The following is a 23894-nucleotide window of genomic DNA, read 5'->3' on the forward strand; positions in this document are numbered from 1 at the left end:
TATTCCCCGCACCCCACATTTCCCCTTTGGTACCCATAAGTTTGTTTTCGATATCCATAAGTCTGCTTCTGCTTTATAAATAAGTTCATTTGTATCTTTTTTTAAATTAGATTCCACACATGAGTGATATCATAAGATAACTTGTCTTTCTCTGCCTGACTTACTTCACTTAGTATGATAATCGCTGGGTCCAGGCTCCAAATTACTTAATAATAACAATGACAACAGCAACGTGGTAAACAAGCTTGGATGTGACTTTACCTCACCTCTTTTCTAATTAAACAGGACGATTATATCAAGAGGGTAGACTCAGTTTGTATTCATAAGCCACCTGACCTGTCTCTCCTACTGCAAAACCATCGAAGGGCGCATCTCCTTCCAGGGCAGTAAACAGCATGTGACAACAGGTACCCAGGAACTGGGTACCTAAATGGAAGGGTGGTTTCATATCAAGAAAAATACGGTCTCCTTCCAGAACACTTCGGCGATTTAAGGACTGAAAAGCCACAGATCTGGGCTCCCATCAGAACCGGGCAGGTGCTGCCATTCCCCCTCAGCATCCACTCAAAACCAAAAAGCTGTACTTATGGAGGACTCCTCGTAAGCCTTCAGAGATTCCCCAGCCGAGCACATGCACACCGTGGAGACCCAGCGCTCCAGTATCCAGGGCTCTAGCGGGCTCTGTATAATTAAGAGCCATTTTCAGTTATTCTAAGATGAGCAAAAGACCAATCAAAGGAAGAGGCGGGGGCAGGGTGGTGGGGAGGGTGGGGAAGAATCGAACAAATACGTCTCTGTTAATTACCATGTGAATTCACAGGCAGCTGGAGGGAAGGCGAGCTTCAGAGAAAGAGCCTGATCTACTAGATGAATCTTATAATGCTCAAAAGATAAACACCAACTGACTGCTTCATGCACATTCTGCCGTTCAGTCCATTTGGCAGGATTCCTCAAAGTGTGCTCCAGTCCTCCTAAACTAACTCTCATTTTCTCTCTCTTAATCTCTTTTTCTCTCTCTTCCTCCCTCCCTCCTTCTTCCCAGCCCTTCCCCTTTCTCCAACATACCCACACTAAAACAAGACAGATTAGAAAGACCTAAGGAAACTGCCACCACAAAGTGTGCTATGAAATAATTATTTTATACGAAGTATATGTATACAGAAGCAATGCACACATATAGTCTAAAATTGCTTTCAAACAGTACAGAAGACCATAAAGTTAAAAGAAAGTGAAAGTATCCCTTTCTCCATCCACTTCTACTCCCCAGTGGTCACCAAGGCTAAAAAAAGTTCATAGGTAACCTTCCTATGAAGAAATCTTATTGCTGTATATTAGCATACCTATGCTTTTATACAAATGGGATCTCTTTCTACACAAATGGGATAATATTATACATGCCCACTTAGCAATAGATCATAACTATCTTTCCAAGCCAGCATCTATAAATCCTACCCTGTTACTTTTTAACCAGTACCTTCATCAAATATTTTTATTTCCAGATTTTTACTTTTCAAAACACTACTGCAGAGAAGGCATATCTTTGCTTAACTGTGTGAGAATATCCATAGGATGGACTGCAAACACTGGAACTGCCGGATGAGTTGATATAACTTAGACTCAATATTTAAGCTACTCCAGGGACTTCCCTGGTGGTCCAGTGGCTAAGACTCCGCGCTCCCAATGCAGGGAGCCCGGGTTTGATCCCTGATCAGGGAACTAGAGGCCACATGCCACAACTAACACGCGGCACAGCCAAATAAATAAATATTTTAAATATATATAGTTGGGCTGCTCAACCTTCAAAGAATTTCAAACCAGTGAATGGGGCCAAAACAACTGTTGCGAAAGCAAAGGAGCTATTTTGATCACAAGGGATACCACTCTGAGGCCACCACTTCCCCTGGGCTCTCTTGGGTCTCAGCCAAGAGGAAAATGCAGAACTGTAGTGAATGCTGCCACAGTCTGGGCAGAGATTCCTCAAAGCTCAATAGCCTCGTCAGCTTCTATGCCTTCAGTCCAGCTTTATATATTAAATACTAAATCAAGAAAATGAATGTGCCTTCAACTGGAGAGGTGTAGCTGTCCATGGGCAACAGAGATGATGTCATTATTGGACTGGGGAAATAGTCAAGAGATTCCAAGGGAGAAAATGGGATAGTAGGACTTGCCGGGCCTTGGCAATGCATTAAATTCTACTGCAGTAATCTACACAGATTATTTCACTCGGACTGAAATGTCTAGAGATCCCTATCTTCCACTGCTAATCTGCTGGCTCTGTGCGGGTAACTGCCTAGCCCCTTCCATTTGAGCCTTTATTCGAAATATCTCCCTTGGTCTCAGTCGCAGATTCCTCTAATATTACACGGTTCTGGATTTCCCTTGATTCCATAATTCTGCTGCCTGCCCTCCCGAATCCCTGCCTGTGTCCAGTTCCTGAAGCTACAGTTCACCTGGGGGTGATGTTCAGAAACCTCTATCTACCACCATCAAGGGGCAGGGTGTCCTAACCAAATCACAGGAATAGCTTTACACTGGAGATGAAAGCACCAGGTTATCACATCTGGAGGCCAATAGCAGTTAACACTGTATATGTAACATACTTGGAGCAGCACTGGGTACACAGTAAGTGTTCCATAGATGGCAGTCGCCATTGATCTCTGATCCCTCTTTCCCAGTCACCTTCTAGTGTGGTCACTAGTTTCCTTTACATATTTCATTATAGGGGAGAGGCTGGACGGACCGGTCAAGTTTATGGCCCATCAAATGGTTATGTGCATTTGGGTTTATACGGCAGTCTCTTGCAAATTTGATTAGCATTAGTAAAATCCACTATGATGGTTCATTTTATGTTCCAACTTGGCTGGGCCACAGTGCCCAGATATTTGGTCAGTCATTATTCTGGATGTTTCTGTGAAGGTGTTTTGTGGATGAGATTAATATTTAAATGAGTACACTCCAAGTAAAGCAGATTACTCTCTATAATGCGGGTGGGCCCTACCTAATCACTCGAAGGCTCTAATAAAACAAAGATTGGCCTCCTCTCTGCAGGAAGGAATTCTGCCTTTGGACTTGAATTGCAACTATTCCCTAAGTCTCCACCCTGCTGGCCTCCCCCATCAGATTCTGAATTCACCAAGCCTCCACAATTGTGTAAGCCAATTCCTTTAAAAAAATGTAAATAGACAGATGACAGATAGATAGATAGGGATGGCAGAATGATAGAGATAGATAAGATAGAGAAATAGAGAGAGATAGATATAGGTATAAGTATAGAGATAAAGAGCTATAGAGATAGATACACACACACAGCCCAGCCTGTTGGATCTGTTTCTCTAATACACTCCCTAAGTTCAAGTAGCTCTATGTGCCCTGAGAAAATCAAGTTCAGAGACCTGTAAAGCCGATTACTAGATCTGGGACAGAAGTGACACACCCATAGTATCACAAGCCTGTGAGCTTTGCATGAACAACCAACCAGGCTCCCTCACGCACATGCCCATTGTGTTGACCTAAGATAGTTGTGAAACTGAAAGTGGGTCCTTACTTTGATGAAACCAGAAATTCTAACTTAATGGCAATAGAAATCAGTTCGTCCTCCTATTGAGTTGAGAGGCAGGGGATGTAGGAAGAACAGAAAAGAGTTTTCTACATTGTTGACCCTAAATTAACATCAAGACTAAAAAATATTAGACTCTCAGGGATACAGAGAACTGAAAACACTCATTTCAAACCAAGCCTGCCTAATTGAACATTAGACACATTGTTTTTAATAAAATTAACCAATAAATAGACACATCAGGCAGAATCTGAACTTTTGTTGAAACAAATCCTGTATATAAAATAGCACAGACACATTTGAAAAATCAATCACACACTGTTGTTTTCTAAAGAAGGAAATAAGTTGGAAAGTGCCTTTTTTTTTCCTATAGAGTTCTTTTACCACATGATTATTCCTGCTCACATTTAAAATAAAGGACAAAGAAAATCATTCAGCTATCTGCCCTAAATCCTCAGATCCTTCTAGCTTTCCTTCTCCACCCCAAAGGCAAGGCATTGAACCCTGAATCAGAAGCCCATTTCTGGACACTATCAAGAAGAAGAAACCTCTTCGGGTCTCTCTCTCACTGTCTTTTTAATAAATAACTCATCGACATCAAAAGACTGCTGTGGAAATCCAGGCAATGCATGGAGGAGGCACCCTGACTCTATGACAGGCAGGCATTTCTGATGATCTCACTTGTTCTAGAAAAAGCCAAAGCCATCACTGAGGTAGGTCACTGGAGGCTTAACTTGGTATTAATCCCTGTGTTTCAAATTTACAACTAGTCAACCGTAACTTAAAAAAAATACAACTCTTGAGGCAGCTTTATGGTTTCTGCTTCTTCTCAGGCCCAAATGGTTTATGCAAGTTGCAAAAAAAAAACTAATGGAGAGATAGAATTCCTTATCAGTGAATTATCCTGCATATGCGCGCCAATAAACACGTGGTCTGCCTTCCGGAAATCCACCATCACAAGCACAATAACTCAGAAAACCCAGAGGTTCAGCAACCTGTTACTGCAACAGTGAAGTTCTAGTAATGGAAAGAGATGGCCAGCTCCCTGCCCTTCTCCTACAGGCACGGCAGCTTCCTGGAGGTCCCCAATGCGTTGTACACCCTCTCTGTCACTGACCTGTCAGTACTCCCAAGGTGTACTATCTACCATCTTTCTGGGGCTCCAGGGGAAGAGGGCCAATGAGGACAGAACCTAAAAAGCAGTGAAAGAACCAGGGCTTGGCCATTACATTTTAGTATATGGATGCTTGGAAAAAACAGAATAGAATTCAGGTACAAAGAGCTCCCCCAGTCTTCTGACCTATTTCCCTTCCATGGACAGGCAGCTCAGAGGGAGGCTCTGTCGAGATATCAGCCTCTTCCGGGTTTCAATCCCTAATGCTGATATTCAGTGGTGGTGACTAGCCCACAATTTCAACTGTCTCTACTCTACGTAGATGTGAGAACTGATCGATATGAAGTCATCAGCTGTTTTATTGATCAGTTTAGAGGTTAAGAAAGGTGATCTTAATAACAAGTGCTGGTGAGGATGTGGATAAATTAGAACTCTCATGCCTTGATGCTGGGAATGTAAAATAGTGCAGACACTGTGGGAAACAGTATGGTGGTTCCTCAAAAAATTAAACATAGAATTACCATATGATCCAGCAATGCCACTTCTGGATATATACCCGAAAGAATTTAAATCAGGGACTCAAACAAATATCTGTACACCCACGTTCATAGCAGCATGGCTCACACAGGCCAAAAGTTGGAAGCAACCCAAGTGCCTGGTGACAGAAGAATGAATAAACAAAATGTGGTTTACACATACAATAGAATATCATTCAGCTTTAAAAAGGAAGGAAATTCTAACACATGCTACAACATGGATGAAGCTTGAGGACATTTTGCTAAGTGAAGTGAGCCAGTCACAAAAAGACAAATATCGGGCTTCCCTGGTGGCGCAGTGGTTGAGAGTCCGCCTGCCGACGCAGGGGACGCGGGTTCGTGCCCCGGTCCGGGAAGATCCCACATGACACGGAGCGGCTGGGCCCGTGAGCCATGGCCGCTGAGGCTGCGCGTCCGGAGCCTGTGCTCCGCAACGGGAGAGGCCGCAGCAGTGGGAGGCCCGCATACCGCAAAAAAAAAAAAAAAAAAAAGACAAATATCGTGTGATTCCATTAATATGCAGTACCTAAAGTAGTCTAATTCACAGACAGAAAGTAGAAGGGTGGTTTCCAGGGACTGGGGGAAGGGGTTATAGGGAGTTACTGTTTAATGGGTATGGAGTTTTAGTTTGGGAAGATGAAAAGTCCTGGAGATGGATGGTGGTGATGACTGCCCGACAACGTGAATGTACTTAATGCCACTGAACTGACACCACAACATGGTTAAAATGCCAAATTTTGTTATTTATATTTTACCACGATTTTTAAAAAAGGTGATCATATATCCCAGCTTGTCTAGGGCAGCCCCAATTTATATCTTTGGTCTGGCATACTCCATATTAGCACCCCCCTTTCTTCTTAGTTAAGACCTTGTGACTGTGTCCCAAACTGGACAATAAATAGTATGATCTCCCCGAGTTTAAATGACTATTCAGTGTCATCTTAGGACACGGCAGAGGTATGACTCTCACCTCCAACTGTCTAATTCCAAAAGGCATGTTTTTCAGCACCTCACATGCTACTGAATATCTAATGATTTTCCCCTTGCCTGCATCATTTTCTAGTATTTGTTGTCTCAACTCTGTTGGCTTACACAGAGCTTTGATGTGCTACCTACTCGGTAAGAAACGTGGATTACCTTAATGTTAATATCCAAAAATACTCAGATATTTTTTTAAAGTTGGGGGTGGGCAAAGAATAGAAAAGAACTTCACAGACAGACAAACAATGTCTTCCGGTGGAGTCCAATAGATTTTTGTACCCAGAATGGTGCCCAAGGCGTTAAAAATTCCCAAGCAGCGTCACCTGGAGGATGTTACATGCACTGCCCAATACAGGTTGATACTAAATAGATACTAAAGTCGTCCACTCGGTGATTCAGTTGGTGCAGGGTGAGTAATGGTTGACAGATACACAGACCAGATCGGCTGCTCGGCAGGAAGTTAACACCCATTTGGTAACTTTGTCTTTGACCAAAAAGATTCCACTGAAACTCTTTCTAAGCTCAATAGAGACACGGGGGCAGCGTTTCCCATCATACAGGCTTCCAGGTCATACAGACTGAACTACGATCCCAATTCCCCCACTCCAACACCCTGGACAGATGACCAAAAGCCTCTGATCTTATGTGTCAAACTCCCTCTTTCACAGGGGTACTGTGAGGTTTCAGTTCTTGCCTGGAACACACGCACTAAGCAGCAGGTTACTGCTTAGAACCCAACATAATCCTCTATAAGTATTATTACCTAGAACAGAGGGTAAGACGGCTTGACTCTCAGATCCTAATGAGTGTTTTCATTCTCTCCCCCTCTAACCCAAACAGTCACTAGCGAAGTCAAATAAAGAATGGTTGCATTCAACAATCCGGATCATCTGGACCCCAAACAAAAAGGCCTTCTGAGAAGCCCAGAATGATCTAGAGAATTGCTTCAATTTTCCACTGTTATTTTGCTCCTTCACGCTTGGCGTAAAACTTGCAGTTCTATCGCCAACTATGGCCAGCGTTCACCCACTTACAGAGAAGTCAGATGGCCTGACCAGAGTGAGCCTTGTCCAGCGAGTGGAGACTTGCTAAGACGGAGCCGTGCAGAGCCCAACCGGAACATCCCACCTCCAAGCGCTGCAGAGCGATGTGGCTGGTACTCACCCTCTCTCCCGCCGCCTCACATCCTCCAAGCAAACATTCCAGTTAACTCTGTTTTACCCTTTCTTTTAGTACCAGGGATATGACAGGCTAAGCCTATAATCCAGACATTGCAAACAAACCCCTGGGAACTTCGGCTGCTATCTTAAACATTGTATAGGAACTGTTTACAATGCCTGGCAACACTACGCCAGCAGGGAGTCCTGACACACAGGAAGAGCAAACAAATTGTAAACCAGGGACATTTTATGTTTTTGCCTCTATAGTTTTAAAAAATAATAACATGTAGCTGTTCCCAGGGGTCCAGCAGAGGGAGGTTTTCAGGTTTTCACAGGATGGCTTGAGCCACACAAGCATCTGGTGTTCACGTGGTTCCTGCCAGTGTATAAATACTGCTTTGCTCAGTGACAGGCACTCATCATCAGAATGACAAACATTTCCGAGCACGCAATTACTTAATAGCTTTAAAAATAAGCCTAGAATTTCTATCACCGATTATGTCAGACAAACATCACCTATTTTGAACCAGCATGATCCTTAAAAGTGTTTATGAAAACGATTTGATTTTCAGCGCTTACATTCTTAATTTTATTTACTTTTTACTTTTGGCTGCGTTGGGTCTTCGTTTCTGCGGGCGGGCTTTCTCTAGTTGCAGCCAGCGGGGGGCTACTCTTCGCTGTGGTGCGCAGGCTTCTCATCGCTGTGGCCTCTCCTGTTGCAGAGCACGGGCTCTAGGCACGCGGGCTTCAGGATTTGTGGCTCGTGGGCTCTAGAGCACTGGTTCAGTAGTTGTGGCTCACAGGCTTAGTTGCTCCGCGGCAAGTGGGATCGCCCTGGACCAGGGCTCGAACCCGTGTCCCCTGCATTGGCAGGTGGATTCTTCACCACTGTGCCACCAGGGAAGCCCAGTACTTACATTCTTAATCAAAAATGTAAAAGCCTTCTTTAACAGAGTAAAAATCTTGAAGCCATGCACGAACTCCCAAAAGAACTATTACTGAACCTTCAGAAGGGGCACCAAATAACACGTCAGAGAACACTGAACAAAGAGACGAAGGGATGGGGCTTCCCTGGTGGCGCAGTGGTTGGGAGTCCGCCTATCGATGCAGGGGACGTGGGTTCGTGCCCTGGTCCGGGAAGATCCCACATGCCGCGGAGCGGCTGGGCCCGTGAGCCATGGCCGCTGAGCCTGCGCGTCCAGAGCCTGTGCTCCACAACGGGAGAGGCCACAACAGTGAGAGGCCCACGTACAGCTAAAAAAAAAAAAAAACTGAAACCCTGGGTTGCAGTCTTAACCAGCTGTACTCACTGTGTAAATGCATAATTTGGGAAAAGTGTATTATGACTGGGACCACTTCCTGAACTGCAATCACGATCCCCAAACCAAACATAGTTCTTATTCCACTGATGTGAGAGTTCCTTTCATATCATTGGTTTCAAAAAGTCACAGAAATAGGCTTTGGACAGATTCTGTTCGTGCATTTTGAAAGCTACATGGGATCACAGACAATATCTAGTCCCCTCTAACAATTTCAATCGTGGTGCTTATTATATATTTTGTCTCTGGATTCATAAAGTCCAGATTCAAATCCTGACTCCATACCTTCAACTGTGTGGCCTTGGACAAGTTGCTTCAAATAGAAATAATAACGGCACCCACCTCACAGTTGTTCTGTAGAGGACTTAATTAATCTATGTCAAGTGGTTGAACAGTGCTTGTCACTGTTTTCACTATTATCTTGGAGGACAAGATCGTTCAGTGTGATTAGAATTATTTATACAAAATAAGTAAATAAGGTACAGTGATATTTCATTAACCATTATTAAGCTCCCTAGAACAGAGTGTTATATGAAGTACAGCTACATTGATGAAAATGAACATAAGGATAATGATGTAGTGACATGATTTTGAGGTTGTTTACTATTTCTTCGGTACGCAGGCCTCTCACTGTTGTGGCCTCTCCCGTTGCGGAGCACAGGCTCCGGACACGCAGGCTCAGCGGCCATGGCTCACGGGCCCAGCCGCTCCGCGGCATGTGGGATCTTCCCGGACCGGGGCACATACCCGCGTCCCCTGCATCGGCAGGCGGACGGACTCTCAACCACTGCGCCACCAGGGAAGCCCAATGTTTACTATTTCTTAAACATAAAGTATTTTACAAAGTCAAAGACGAGAGCAAAATTTTTTCACTACTTGGAGATCTGTAAATGCATCAGTTATTCTGCTGACAGTCTTCAAGCTTTTGAAGGCTTGTGTAAATAAAAGTGGATTATATTAGAATTAAATAATGTTATTGTTTTATTTTCTGACACTGCAAGTAATTTTAAGTTCATGCCTTTGCTTCATTATTTGCTCTCCTATATGTCTTCTTTTCTGATTTTTTTTCCAATTTGGGACAACACAGCGAATGTAGCTTTAACTATATTTGCAGCCCTTCCTCCACCAGCTCCAGATTCAGAAAGGGAATGTAGGCGGTGCACACACCGTTTTGAAATTACTCTTCATTTTTCATAGAATTCCAAATATGGACGTTCCTGGGTCTTTCATGCTATTGCTACTCAAGAAAAAACATAATGTTCAGTTTTCCTTAACGCCTTGCTTGAGCTTCTAAATTGTATCATGCAAAAATATCTAGGGTTTCTTGTTCCTTAGTAGGTGGAATTTGTTTTTCCCTCAAAACTAAATTCCTCCGTTTTATTAAAATTTGTACCAATTTTACCCTGCATGAAAAAGAAAATAAGCAATATGAATGTTCAAACTTAAAACAACCCCAGCTTCCCCCTTCTACCTTTTAAATCAATGATGAGTTCATTTTTCAATCATACTGAACAAAATAACAATAATATTAAGTAGTAGTAGTCCTTACTGTAAATGTTCCTTATATATCAGTAGCCCATAAACGTATTTTGTTCAGCTGACACACTTTTTTAATGTGAGCTATCATTTAAAAATCTGGACATTTTATATGTAAGTTTGGATTTTTAGCTTCTCTTAAAAATCCAAAGTTCTGGCAATTCCATCCTCAGCGTGGCAAACAGCTATCTGGAGCTTAGCAGCTGCTTCTCTTAAACACTGGATGAACTCCCAATGCTAGTGAGTTTTGCACCCTGAAGTGTTTTTCCTAGGTTCCCCCAAGAACGAAGCACTGTGACAATTCCAACATTTTAAATACACACATACTCTTTTTTTTTTTTTTTTTTTCCAGTACGCGGTCCTCTCACTGTTGTGGCCTCTCCCGTTGCGGGGCACAGGCTCCGGACGCGCAGGCTCAGCGGCCATGGCTCACGGGCCCAGCCGCTCTGCGGCATGTGGGATCCTCCCAGACTGGGGCACGAACCCGCGTCCCCTGCATCGGCAGAAGGACCCCCAACCACTGCGCCACCAGAGAAGCCCCACACATACTCTTTGATCCAGCAATTCTACTCCTGAAAAAATAATGGCAGGGCATACAAGTATATATGGATACCCACTGTAGCATTGCTTCTGCTCCTAGCAAAAAACCTGAATCAACCTAAATATGAATAGGGACTGGCTGAATAAATGATAGTGAATTCATGCAAGAGAATACAACAGAGCCCCCAAAACCACTAAGGTAAATCTACACATGTTGAAGTGAAAATATGTCCAAAATATATTATTAAGTGGAAAAAGAGCAGGGTACAGAATGATATGTAATGTATGATCCAATCTGTGGGAAAATGAATAGATATATTAATATATGCTTTTATATGCATTTCAAATTTTTGGAAGAAAATATAAGAAACATTTTTTAACCATGTATATATATTATGTATGTATGTATACAAACATACCTTAAAAAATATATTTTATATATACCTTGTGTATGTATATGTTTTTTTTTTTTACACCTGAAAAAAAAAGGAAGCACCATGAACAGTGACATTTCACATCACTTCATGTAATATCATCATCATCACATCTTCATGTTATTGACCTGACGGCCTGTCCTGGTTGCAGAGTTCCTCTAGAGTTCAACTTGACTTCATTTCTTAGGCAAGGAGAAGAAAAAGCCTTCGGGGCGGGATGAATTGGGAGATTGGGATTGACATATATACACTAATATGTATAAAATAGATAGCTAATAAGAACCTGCTGTACAAAAAAATAAAATAAAATTCCAAAAAAAAAATCTCTGGGGATGGGGTCCAGGAAACTTATTTTCAAAGTAATTCTTATATACGCTCAAGTTTGAGAATCACTGTTATAAAAAGTTCCCCAAAATGGGACCTGTAGCCATTTAAAGTAGAGGTAAAGTGTAAGACAGAGACATGATCCGTGCCGCTGAGAAGTTTGCCAGTCAAACTACGTACAGAACATTTCTACATCTGGATCTCACTCATTGTACACTACTCCATTAAATATGAATGTGAGGTGCTGTATATATACATGTTACACAACATTAAATGGCCTAGATGACAAAGTAGTGGTGTACTTGTATTCAAATCAAGGAGAGGTTTTTTTCCAACATATTGAGGAAAATATAGGAGAAAAGACATTTCTTCTGTACCAGAATAATAGAGGATTGAATTTCAGCTAATAAGAAAAAAAAAAGAAAAAGAAAAAACCTTCTGGAAGGCCCTTCACACAGGTCCAAGAGGAGCACAGAAATGACACGGTGGCTGCTTTGGAAGCCATGCTTATTTAGAGCGCTTTGCAGCTCACGTTGCCTCCTCCTCTACTGCGTTTTCAAAAGTAAAGCCAAACAGGGCAGAGAGACAGGAGCTCCTCCAGAGACAGCTGCCAGGCTCAGGGCAAACACCCTTCAAGCCCCTTTCACATCTGGCCTGAGGCCCTGCGGAGACAGAGAAACGTGTGCTATATATATGTATATCACTTCCCTATTGCTGTCACAGCTTTGCACAGAGTGGAGAAAGAAAAGGAAGAAAAGAGAAGAACTAGTTCCATTCTCACCAGCAGAAACCCTAACTGGTCAGCCCAATACAGCAGGGTAAGGATTAGCGCTTCCCATTAAAGGGAAAACAAGGTCATGCAAGAATTCCTGTCCATATGCTCAGGAAGGGCAGCCAGGATGGCTATTCCTGGCTTGAGCAGCCTTTATGATGTCCTTTAAATGTTACCAGTGGAGGAGGGGATAGCAGGGGGGAAGCCAGGGGTAGCGCAGTGCATGGCCACTAATATGCTATGCTTCTGAGTTAAGCGCTGTGATGGATATCTAGCAGGAGTTGTCCCTACTAGCACTCCACACCCAAGAAAGGATGCTCATCAAAGCCACTGTGGGACTCTCCAGCCTACTCTTCCCACAGGCCTCAAAAATCAGAGGCAACTGTCATTCCCGCCTCTCAGCCCACCTCCAACCCCCCAAAGGCATCCCAAGTCACACCAGAATAAAAGGACCGGGACACATGACTCTTCTAAAGTTATCAGCTCCTGCTAACGCATGTTTTCGGGGGAAAAACAGTTAACAATTCCCCCGCAATAACCCTGCTCCCATACATACACACTCTGGTGCTTTTCTTCATAGCCTAAGCCTGAGATTTTAAATGTCTCTGTTCTTTTCAATTACTATATGATACAAAGGAAAACATAAAGTCATATCTAATATAGGCATCTACTCAGAACTAACAGATGAACACAGAAGTTAGAAAACTTAGGTTGTATTACTTGGAAAACGATACACATAATATTATATTGTATTATGACAGTACTATAATACTACGTTTGGAATAAAGCAGGAAATAACATATCATCCCTTTTGCTGTTTTCTCTTCATTTATGAAGTTGTCTCCTTTTCAGTATTCTGGTGTTCTCATATCAATGACTGATTAAAAGTCCATTGAGAGTGGTTTCAAGCCTTATCACAAAAATCACCTGAAATATGGCAGATACACTGTTTGATCCATAAGCACAATTTAAGAAGATACAAACAGAAAAAAAAACAATTCAGGCCCCATTAATTCAGAAGTAGTGATGATGCAAAGTACCTCTCAACCTTCAGTCTGAATCTTTAATGGTGGCTTGCTAAACAGTTGGAAAGATTAGAGATGGACTGGTTAATCCATTAAGACCATAAAGTATTTTCATGATCTGAACAGCACTGCCTTGCTGTTTCCCTACTGCTGTAATTTGTATCATTAAAGTAACAATTAGAAATCAGTCTTATCTGTGTATTAAACAGGTGTACCAAGACCAGCTAAAATTAGCAACTAGATGCTGCTAAAAGACCTGCCCTACATTTCACACATCTCATCCTTCATTCTTTTCTCTATTCTAAGCTGGTCTTCTCCGTTACTGCTGTTTTTCACTGGACATTATCACCTGTACACAGCAAGATCTCAAAAGGTGCTTACCTCTGAATCTTTGGCCTGTTGATTACGAACAACGATCAAATTGTAGAGGATCCTGTCATCGTCTGCCTCTGTGTGGGACACATCGTGAGGCACACTCCACAGATTCTTTTCATCATCTCTCGCCAGCGTGGCTCCAAAGGAAGAATATGGATTATCGCTATGGGATAAAAGAGGGGGTATAAGGGCTTTGTAATATATATTAAATATGATATATACATCATATGTAGCTAATATATAATATAAATAAAAATGTATATAACATAACATATATATATTCCTAACAAAAGAATCTGAATTGTCTTTAATAATTAAGTATAACACAATAGAACAACAAAGAAATCACTTTAAAAACAACAGAGGGACTTCCCTGGTGGCGTAGTGGTTGAGAATCCGCCTGCCAATGCAGGGGACACAGGTTCAAGCCCTGGTCCAGGAAGATCCCACATGCCGTGGAGTAACTAAGCCCGTGCGCCACAACTCCTGAAGCCTACGCGCCTAGAGCTCGTGCTCCGCAACAAGAGAAGCCACCGCAGTGAGAAGCCCATGTACCGCAATGAAGAGTAGCCCCCGCTCGCCGCAACTAGAGAAAGCCCACGCACAGCAATGAAGACCCAAAGCAGCCAAAAATAAATAAATAAATAATAAAAACAACAGAGGACAGATACAACAGGATACCTGGGCAGAGGTAATTTTACTATGTTAAGCATGAAATTTAGCACAGAGTACCCCAGCAGCTAAGAAAAAAAAAAAAAAAAAAAAGAAATCCAATGGGGAATAGAATTCTCATGATTAAAAGAAGAAAACAATTAACATGAAGAGATGAACTTTTTACTGGCTCTGAATTCAAGGAAATGCAGTTAATGTAGAGTGCAATGGTATGGAGTATCTGTCAAATTCCCTACAACAAGAAAACTAAGTAATAAATATGCACATCCAAATACTTTCAATAAACAATATGGGATGTTGCGTAAGGATTTCAGGAGCCCCATGTTGTATATTTGTCTCACGGTTTACCCTCTATGAGGCAGTATCCATGCTCGGGCTTATGAGGAGCTGAGTGGCAGAATATCATCGCTAGGACATGCTTATACGCAGACCTGGTAAACTTCGTGGGACTGGTCAGGTAGGATCATGCAGGTGTTATCCCCGTCATCTAATAATATGCATGAGGCACTGACCCCATGTTAATCACAGGGCTCAATAAAATTGTGAGCAACACGGACATGGTCCCTATCCTTGGACCTCACTAGAGGGAAACACAGTAATGAATGATCACGTGACTATATAATTAAAAACTGTGATAAGTTCTATAAAGGAGGAGTTCAGGGAGCTGTGAGAGCTAGCGAGGGTAGCAACAGGTAGGCATTGTGGAAAAGGGGTGCTTGAGCTTTAAGCTGAAAGACAAGAACAGAGTTCCAAACAAAGGAAATGGCATGTTCAAAGGCCCTGGGGTGGGAGGAAGCAGGATGTATGCATGAGAAGGAGGATGTTGGCTAGTGAGTGAAAAAGAAGCTGAGGAGGCCATTGGGGCCAGATAGCCCTGGCTTTGTAGGCCGTGTTTTCTAACGTTCTTCAGAAATGTGGTCTCTATTCCTAAGAACGAGGTAAGATGCGGAAGGGTTTTAAGCAGGACTGTGATGTGACATGAACAGTATTACATCTTGAAAGATCTTTCTGGCTTAAGTGTGGAGAATGCTACAGAGGGGTGAAGAGTGGACTTGGGGGATTCATTAAGATGCAGCTGAGGTAACTCGGGTGAGATAGGATCGGTATCAAGATCAGAATGACAGCATCCAGCTGCAGAAAAGTGCATTATCTGGGAGCAGGAGAGGGTAGAAACCCTCTGGCTTTTCACCTGTGTGGTGAGTGATGCCCTCGTCTGAGGCAGAGCTAGGATGCCCCACGGCCAAGGGGTGGCAAACACATCTGCAGGTGTGACATGAGTGAAGAGCAAATGAGGACAGACAGTGGACACCAGATAAGCAGACAGCACCTGGGAAGGAGAGATGAGAGTAACTGACAGCTGGACTGAAGGTAAATGTTGAGGTTTAAACAAACATGAAATACTCAGAAGTTGGCACTAAGGAGATCTTGCCACGGAAAGCAAAGTCCTGGTCACGAAATTGGGGCTCAGCACAGGAACCCTCCCATCAAGGGAAGGGCTCCAGCGCTTGAGTGATGGGGTACAGGTCAGGCTTGAGAGAGCCAACCACGGCCCACTTGTGAAAACTGGGGAAAAGAGGGGATGGGATCTTGGAACCAAGGCCGGCAGGAGGCCAGCTACCTAAATGGATGCTGGAAAGCGCTTTTTAAATCCCTCTAGCTGAGGTTCAGAAGTGGAGGGTCTGAGACTGGGCAGTGATCAGAGTTATGGAGAAAGAGTGACTTACAGGGAACCAGACACAGCTCAGCCACCGTGTTCTCAGAACTGCCGGCTTTTCCCTTAGCCACCTGGCACCACAAAGGCTGAAGTACAGAGAGACCTGCTCCTCTTAAGAATGTTAAGCCAGTGAAAGAGGAGGTGAATGAGGCCTTGGTGCCCACATGGGCTTTAACGAGCTTGTCAAACTCATTCATTCAGTTGTTTGTTTATTCAACAAGTGTATACTGGTGCCGGGCTGGGTGCTCTGCGGACTCGAAAATAAAGAGCACATTGTCCCTGCTGCTGGTGTGACTATAATGCAAGGAGGTAAGTATTTTTTTCTTTTTAAGTGCAAACAGGAAATTGTAGGAACAGGGAAGGAGTGACACATTAGGTTTGATGAGAAGGAAGTTCGAGAAAGGTTTCGTGGAGGCAACGACATCTAACCCAGACCTAAGGAGTACACAGTCTTTCCTCAGGAAGAGAAGCATGGGGAAAGGTGTTCCTGGCAGAGGGAACACCACCAGCAGTGTATGGAGGCCTAAGGTGCCTGCAGGGCTGGGGAATTCCAAGTGTTCACGCAGGCCCAACCACACAGGCCCAGAGGGAGGGAAGAAAAGGTGATTTGGGGTCAGACTGAGGATCTGCTGGAGTTCAGCCTTTGTTCTGTGAATGGTGACCAGTTATCAAGGTGGTTTTGGGCCTTGTCGGGTCTGGGTTTTACAGAAACAACCCTGGACAGAGAAGGAACAGAGAGATAGCTTAGGAGGCTATCACAATCAACTGTCACAAGAGGGTAGGTGTGGCTTTCCTGCCATGTTCTTTGAGTTCCTAGTGTCAGGGGGCCTCAGGACCACTGCTGGGGAGGAGTGGGACAGGAGATGGGCAGGGCTGCCCGGGCAGAGAGAGAAGGAAGCCGCTCTGTTTAAACCTCATTTGTTAGAGTTACAAGGAAGATTTATTTGGGGCATAGGAAAGGTGGAGTTCTATTGATAAATAAGTACAGGTTTAATTCTAAACGTTTCGAAATACTGGTTGGGGTGAGAGTGAAGGAGGGTGTGGGCTCGAGAACGAGAGGGGGGAATAGCTGTGAGAGGATGGGTTCCAGCAGCATCAGAGACTCTCAGACGTGGCCGCCCTGGTGACTGGTGACGGGCGGCACAGAGGTGGAAGGAGAGGAGTCACTGCTGACCGTGTGAGGGCGATGCCTTTACCTGAGACGGCTCGGAGGAAGCCAAGGCCGACCTGCACGCCTGCAGGACGCGCAGACCGCGATCAGGATGGAGACTTGGGAGAAATGCTTGTGCATCTCCATCACTGCAGAAGCCAGGGGATCAGAGGAAGCGTCTGGGAACAAGCAGGGAGTGACGAAAGGAGCAGGGGTGGAAAGCAGACTGGAGAGACCAGGGGAGCCCAGAGAGAGAGAGAACACTGGGACAAAGAGGAATTCCCAAGAGCAGGCAGCACTGCAGTGTCAGAGCGTGAAGAGTATTAACTCCAACTTCTTTTTGCCTAAATAGATTTTGCAGCCAGTGATAAACCACATGGTGCGCTACCCACGGGCCTCCACGCTCCATCCCTCCTGTTGTACAACCATCTGAGGTCAGACGGATGGATAATGCTACCCCGCTTTGCAGGCAGGGACAAGCCTAACGAGTCGTTTGACTTCTCCCGAGGCAGGCAGCCAGTGGACAGCCCCCGCCCCCGCAGCACGAGGTCTTCGATGGGGCGTCTCCAAGCAGCCACGGTCATGAGACTGAATCCAAGTGCTGTGACGGGGACACACCCACAAACGCATGGGCTCGGTGAATTCCCCTGGGGCTTCTCCTCAAGGCATCCAGACCCCGGGGACACAGCTTTCACCAGGAGCTGCAGCCACTGGCTCTGAGACCACAGCACACATCCCTCCTGGGTCCTAAACCTCGAGTGCGTTCCCAAACCGGTATTTTATTTTTCCCTAAGTTTGTTTCATTTGTATGAGTCTTGTCTCTTCATCAAGTTGATACGTTCCTCTAGGGCAAGGATTGCACCCAGTATTTCTTTCACATCTCACATCACCTGGCGGGGGTGGGCACAGAGTAGCTGCTTTAAAAGTATTAAGTATCCAATACTTAAATGGAACAAACTGAGCTGTGATCCCAACGTGCTAAAGGAAACCCCAGACATAGCTCAGTAAAACTTCCCTAGACCAGGAGGTTTAGACGTTGGCCGGTACCCACCTGAATAATCAGCCATAGACAACATTTGACCAAGAATAAGCTATCTTGGTCCCTATCTGCTTGATAACCCACAGTTTCTTTTCATGCTTTGAGAAGACAGCCGCCTCCCTAGTCAGTTGCTCCTACCGTCTCACAACAAACCAACCAATCAATCAATCAATCAATCTCTCTGTCTTCTCTTTTTCTCTCTTCTCCCCCCACCACTCCCATACACGTGTGACTCCAGCCAGTGTCAAACAGTAGCCTCTCATCCTTAACTTACAATTGCTGTAGGCAGGTCAGCGTCGGGCCTGTGTGGATGTCTCCAGACAGGTAGTGCCTCCCCAGCTCCCCCTAATTAGGGGCAGTGCTCCCCTGAAGTCCCGTGAGCCTCAGACTCTGCCTAGTCACTAATCCGCCCACCCCCAGGGACGATATAAAACAGGGAAGAGAACCAAGGGCTTCTGCCCCTGGGTGAGCAATGACTCTCACCCAGGGTGATGCTCTCAAGCTTGGGGTCTAGGCTGCTGTCCTCTGCAGTGCAGCCCCGACTCCGCTTGGCTGCCTACCTCACCTGGACCTCGCTCCCACCACCTTCTTCTCATCCGTTAGAGTAACAAGTCAGGTTTCTTTGGGGGCACAGACATGGTGGGGTTCACTGCTAAATAAATCATTAATAATTTCACCAAAACACTGGTCAAGGTGAAAGTGAATGAGGGAAGGACCTGTCAGACCAGCCTGGCTCCTGGGATCCCTGGTCCCCATTCCTTTCGTCCTGCTCCACCATCCAGTCAAGGCAGCATCCACTTTGTTGGGTTTTTTTTTCTTTTTTTTTTAATTTGATTTTATTTATTTATTTTTATACAGCAGGTTCTTACTAGTTACCTATTTTATACATATTGGTGTATATATGTCAATCCCAATCTCCCAATTCATCCCACTACCACCACTGCCCCCCCCACCCCGCTTTCCCCCCTTGGTGTCCATACGTTTGTTCTCTACATGTGTGTCTCTATTTTGAACCTTTAGGATGAAGAAGAGACAAGAGCAAAGAAAGGCCTAAAGTAAACAACTAACGAAGCAGCTTGGGAACCTCTGTGCTCCTGAAACTGTGAAGGACTGTGGGACCTGTGTAAAGAAAGCTCCATGCAAAGGCCCTGGGGTCTGAGCCCGAAGCCCCGGGAGGACAGAGGCGGGGGAAGAGGGCACTGTATCGGAGCATCACTTTCCCTCCCTCCCCCATATAATGACCTCTAAAAGGTTCTGAGCAAAGCGAGAGTGGCCGTTTTGCCCCCGGCCACCATCTGCTGATGATAAATATTTTATTAACCTCGGGCATTTGAGAAGTGGCTCTGAAGTTACACACAAGCAAAGCAGAGGCTGCTTTTACTCCCAAAAGGTGGGATAAGCAAAGTCTCAGGTTCCACTCCCAATCCCACCTAGGGCGCTGGACCAAATCACTTGGGAATCTTTTCTTTCAATACCATCGAGGGCTAAAAGGAGACTCCAGGCTTACAAACACTGGACTCCGTGCCCGGGGACTGCATGCTAAGTGCCACTCAGCATTACAGCTGCTCACAAGGGTTTCCCGTGAGTCCTCACTACCAGCAAAGGACCGTGTATGAGAGCTTCTGGAAAGCCCCACAAAACACGCACTCACAGGCCGGCTGCTGAGGCCAGTGGTTCCAGTGACTTTACTGCTCTCCCCACAGACAGGCTGGGCGTCAGCCCTCACTGGTCCAAGACTGAAGCTCTGATAGTGAAAAGAGAACATCTCCAGTAAACAGCAAACAAAGGTCTCAAGAAACAGACCCCAAAAGGCTGTTTAGTGCGACCCCCTTGACTACCTAAGGCCTCCTGTCTGATTCCCTACTAGGAACTGGCCTGCCTCTTTGCCCCTGGCTTCCAGACTTTTCCCTTCCTCCTTCTGTGGTGACTTCCTGGTGAAGGGGCAGGAGAAGCGAAGGTCCTTACCCTCTCCTTTTTTTTTTTTTTTTTTTGCGGTACACGGGCCTCTCACTGTTGCGGCCTCTCCCGTTGCGGAGCACAGGCTCTGGACACACAGGCTCAGCGGCCATGGCTCATGGGCCCAGCTGCTCCGCGGCATGTGGGATCTTCCCGGACCGGGGCACGAACCCGTGTCCCCTGCATCGGCAGGTGGACTCTCAACCACTGCGCCACCAGGGAAGCCCTACCCTCTCCTTCTTTTACTCCCTCCCTCCCTCCTCTATTCTCTGCCTCCTCTCTCCCTCCTTTCCTCCCTTCCTTCTTCTCCTCCCTTCCTTCCTCCCTCCCTCCCTCCCTTGTTCTTTCCTTCCTTCCTTCACTGCTTCCAGGACAGATACTCTGACCAAGTTAATTCAATGTCTAAACTATTTAATTCCAAGTCTAAACATCGGTCCATAGATTCTGGAGCTTTTCTCATTGTTTAACTACCAAGGCTCATCATGACTTCCTTCAACACCAGGGGCATCAACCTTCTCAAAGTACAGGAAGAAAAACTCTGGGTACTTTTCTGGCCCCTCTCCCTGACATGTTCCCACCCTTCACGCCTTCTCAGCCCAAGGCTGAAACAGAGCACCGTGTGATCACGCCTTTCATTCATTGCTTTAAGTGCTTTAAAGCCTTGAAGATGGTCCCGACAAGAAGTCTGTGAAGTAGGAAGCGGAAACATGATTTTTATGTCTCCCAGCTGAGGAAATGCCGGGGGCTCAGGAAGATTAGACTCAGCCCTCGGTCTCTTCCCTGTTTATATTCACTCCCGGTCATGTCACACCAGTCTCATGGTTTTAAATACCATCCTCTCGAGGAAGATTCTCAAACCCATACCTGTAGCCCCAGTTCAGACCTCGCCCCCAAGTCCCAGACTCCTGCATCTTCCTGGCTTCTTCCCGTCTCCATATGGATGGCTAGTAGACAGCTCAAGCTCAACATGAAGGACCAAGCCCCTGACCTTCCCTCCAAACCTCCCCACCAGCAGCCTCCCCACCCAGATGATGGGAAATCCACCCTTCTGATAGCTCAGGCCAAAATCCTTCAAGTCATCCTTGGTTCTCTCATCCCCAACATCTGATCCAACAGAAAATCCTATTAACAATACATGAAACAAATACCCACCTCTACCACTACCCTTCCCAAGCCAAGGCACCTGTGTCTTGCAAAAGAATTCCTGCAATTTTTTTTCACTGATCTACCTCTTTCTACCATTGCCTCCACCAATTCGCAGTTCTTAACACAATCAAAGGGATCCTTTTAATATGTAAATCAGATCACGTCACCCCCTTCCTCAAAACCCTCCAGTGACTCCCATTTGACTTAGAATATAAGCCAAGGTCATACAATGGTCTGTAATCCCCTCATGACACACCAGCCACTCTGGCCTCTTCGCTGTTCCCTGAACCCACCAGTCACACTGCCGTTTCGGGACCCCTGCACTGGCTGCTTCTTCTACCTGTAATATTTTCCCCCAGAAGTCCATATGCCTCACTCCCTCCCCTCCTTCAAATCGCTTTTTAAACATCCCCTCCTCGATGAGGCCTACACAGACCAACCTATTTAAAATAGCAAGCATGCTCCCCTGCCCCTGCTCTAACTCCACTTCCATGAGTTCTGTATCCCTGGGTTGGGGGAGGTGGGGGGGATGAATCCCCTGCAGATACTGAGGGACAACTGGACTTATTTATCCTCTAATTTACTTATTATGTTTACTGCTTACTGTGCCACCCCCACCCCCCACCACGCGCGCACACACACACACACACACACACACACACACACACTACAATAAAAGCCCCCTGAAGACAGGATCTGTATCTCTTTTGCTCAGTGATGCATCTGGAGTACTTAGAATAGGACCTGGCGCTTAGTAGATGCTCAATTTGCTGAATGAATGAACTGCAATTTCCCAACTTCACAGGGCTCTGAATGGTAGAAATGAGGCTGGAATCGACTCTCCAGACAAGTTCTTAACATGTTTGAGCTGCTTAAATTCATGAAGGTGGGGCTTAAGAATCTTCCAGAGGAAGCAGACAGTAAGCACCTATGTTTACGTCTGGTGGTGATCTGGGCTCTGAAGGAATACACAGTGACTAAGGGACAGAGCGAGGGCGAAGAGTACCGTTTTAAAGAGGATGGTCAGGGAAGAATTTTCTGATAAAATGACTTTGAGCAGAGACCTGAATCAAGTGAGGGAGTTTCCCAGACAGGTAAGTGGAGAAAGAACATTCTCGGCAGGGAGGACTCTGAGACAGCGCGTGCTTGGTGTATTTGAAGACCCAGGAGAAGGCCAGTATGGCTAAAGGATGAACAATTTCCCCTTATGTGCTGACTTTAAAATCGAAACCATGCATAATAGCCCCAAACTGGAAACCACCCAAAAGTCCACCAACAGAAGAATGGGTGAACCAAAGGAAACATACTATAAAGCAGTGAGAACCACCAACGACATGCGCCAACTTGGATGGCGAGAACATACACAGTTTGATCCTATGTATGTAAAGTTTAAAAGCAGGCAAAACTAAAGAACATTTTTAAGGTGTATACATAGGTGGTAAAGCTATCAAGAAAAGCAAGGAGATGACTATCACAAAAGTCTAGATACAATCAGGGGTGAGAGACGTGGGGCCGCCAATAGCTATCTCTTGCCTTGGGCGGTGGTTACAGGAATATCCACTTGCTAGTTGTTCTTTACACTGTACATATGTTTGTATGTTTTCAGTCTCTGATATACAAACACAAAACTTTAAAAGTTAAGGAAAAAAATAAGTGAGAGACAATTCAGTAAACTCTTGTTCCTTTCCAGGGAGTACAGGGGTTCTTTAGATACATACTGTCTCACCAAAATTATTTCCTAAAAAAGACACCAAAGAATAGAGTGTACAGCATATTATTGGTACAAAACAAACATGTATTAACCAGACTGAAAAGGACTTCCACTGCCAACATAACAAGCTATTTTACCCAACATTTAAGCAGAATTCACTTTTTAAACAAAGGTGTAGTGGCAAGATCACTTCAAGATATCTAGAGAATAAAAAGTTCCAGGAAACCTAGATCAAAGGATATGTACGAGAAAGAAATATCTTCTCAGGAACTTCCAATGTCACCAAGACTGACTAACACAACACAACTCACAAAAAGGGAAGAAGGATGCTGGGGGTTGCCTGGGAAGCAAATCTTTAAAAGTCATCCTCAGGGCTTTCCTGGTAGCGCAGTGGTTGAGAGTCCGCCTGCCGATGCAGGGGACACGGGTTCATGCCCCAGTCCGGGAAGATCCCACATGCCGCGGAGCGGCTGGGCCTGTGAGCCATGGCCACTGAGCCTGCGCGTCCGGAGCCTGTGCTCCACAATGGGAGAGGTCACAACAGTGAGAGGCTCGCGCACCAAAAAGAAAAAAAAAAAAAAAATCATCCTCAGATGAATTCTGAGCGGCTGACTGCTTGGTAAAGCGTGTACCTCCTACTTCTTGACCTGAGGCCCAGTTTCTGGGAACAGCATGCAGGACCCTCCCCCCTCTCTCCTCTGTCTTTCAAGAAAGTTAAAGTACAACTCTTGGAGTGGATTCTTCTAGCCAGGAGCACCTTCCTGCAACAGGAATCCTTGGTTCCTCTGCAGTCACTTCCTAAGAGTCACTGCCTGGCCCAGGGCTACGGGCCTT

At 45.1% G+C, this 23894-nt stretch overlaps 1 protein-coding gene across 2 annotated transcripts in view; it reads right to left on the reverse strand.

Moving 5' to 3' along the window:
- Window positions 1–23894, reverse strand: part of MREG (melanoregulin) — a 65773-nt gene that overhangs the window by 27701 nt on the left and 14178 nt on the right. For both annotated transcript variants that reach the window (XM_065881026.1, XM_065881025.1), the window contains one exon: window positions 13679–13835. In XM_065881026.1, the coding sequence (XP_065737098.1) occupies window positions 13679–13835 (157 nt within the window). The remainder of the gene's footprint in view (window positions 1–13678; window positions 13836–23894) is intronic.

This window comes from Phocoena phocoena, chromosome 7 (assembly GCF_963924675.1).
Source record: "Phocoena phocoena chromosome 7, mPhoPho1.1, whole genome shotgun sequence".
Lineage (NCBI taxonomy): Eukaryota > Metazoa > Chordata > Mammalia > Artiodactyla > Phocoenidae > Phocoena > Phocoena phocoena.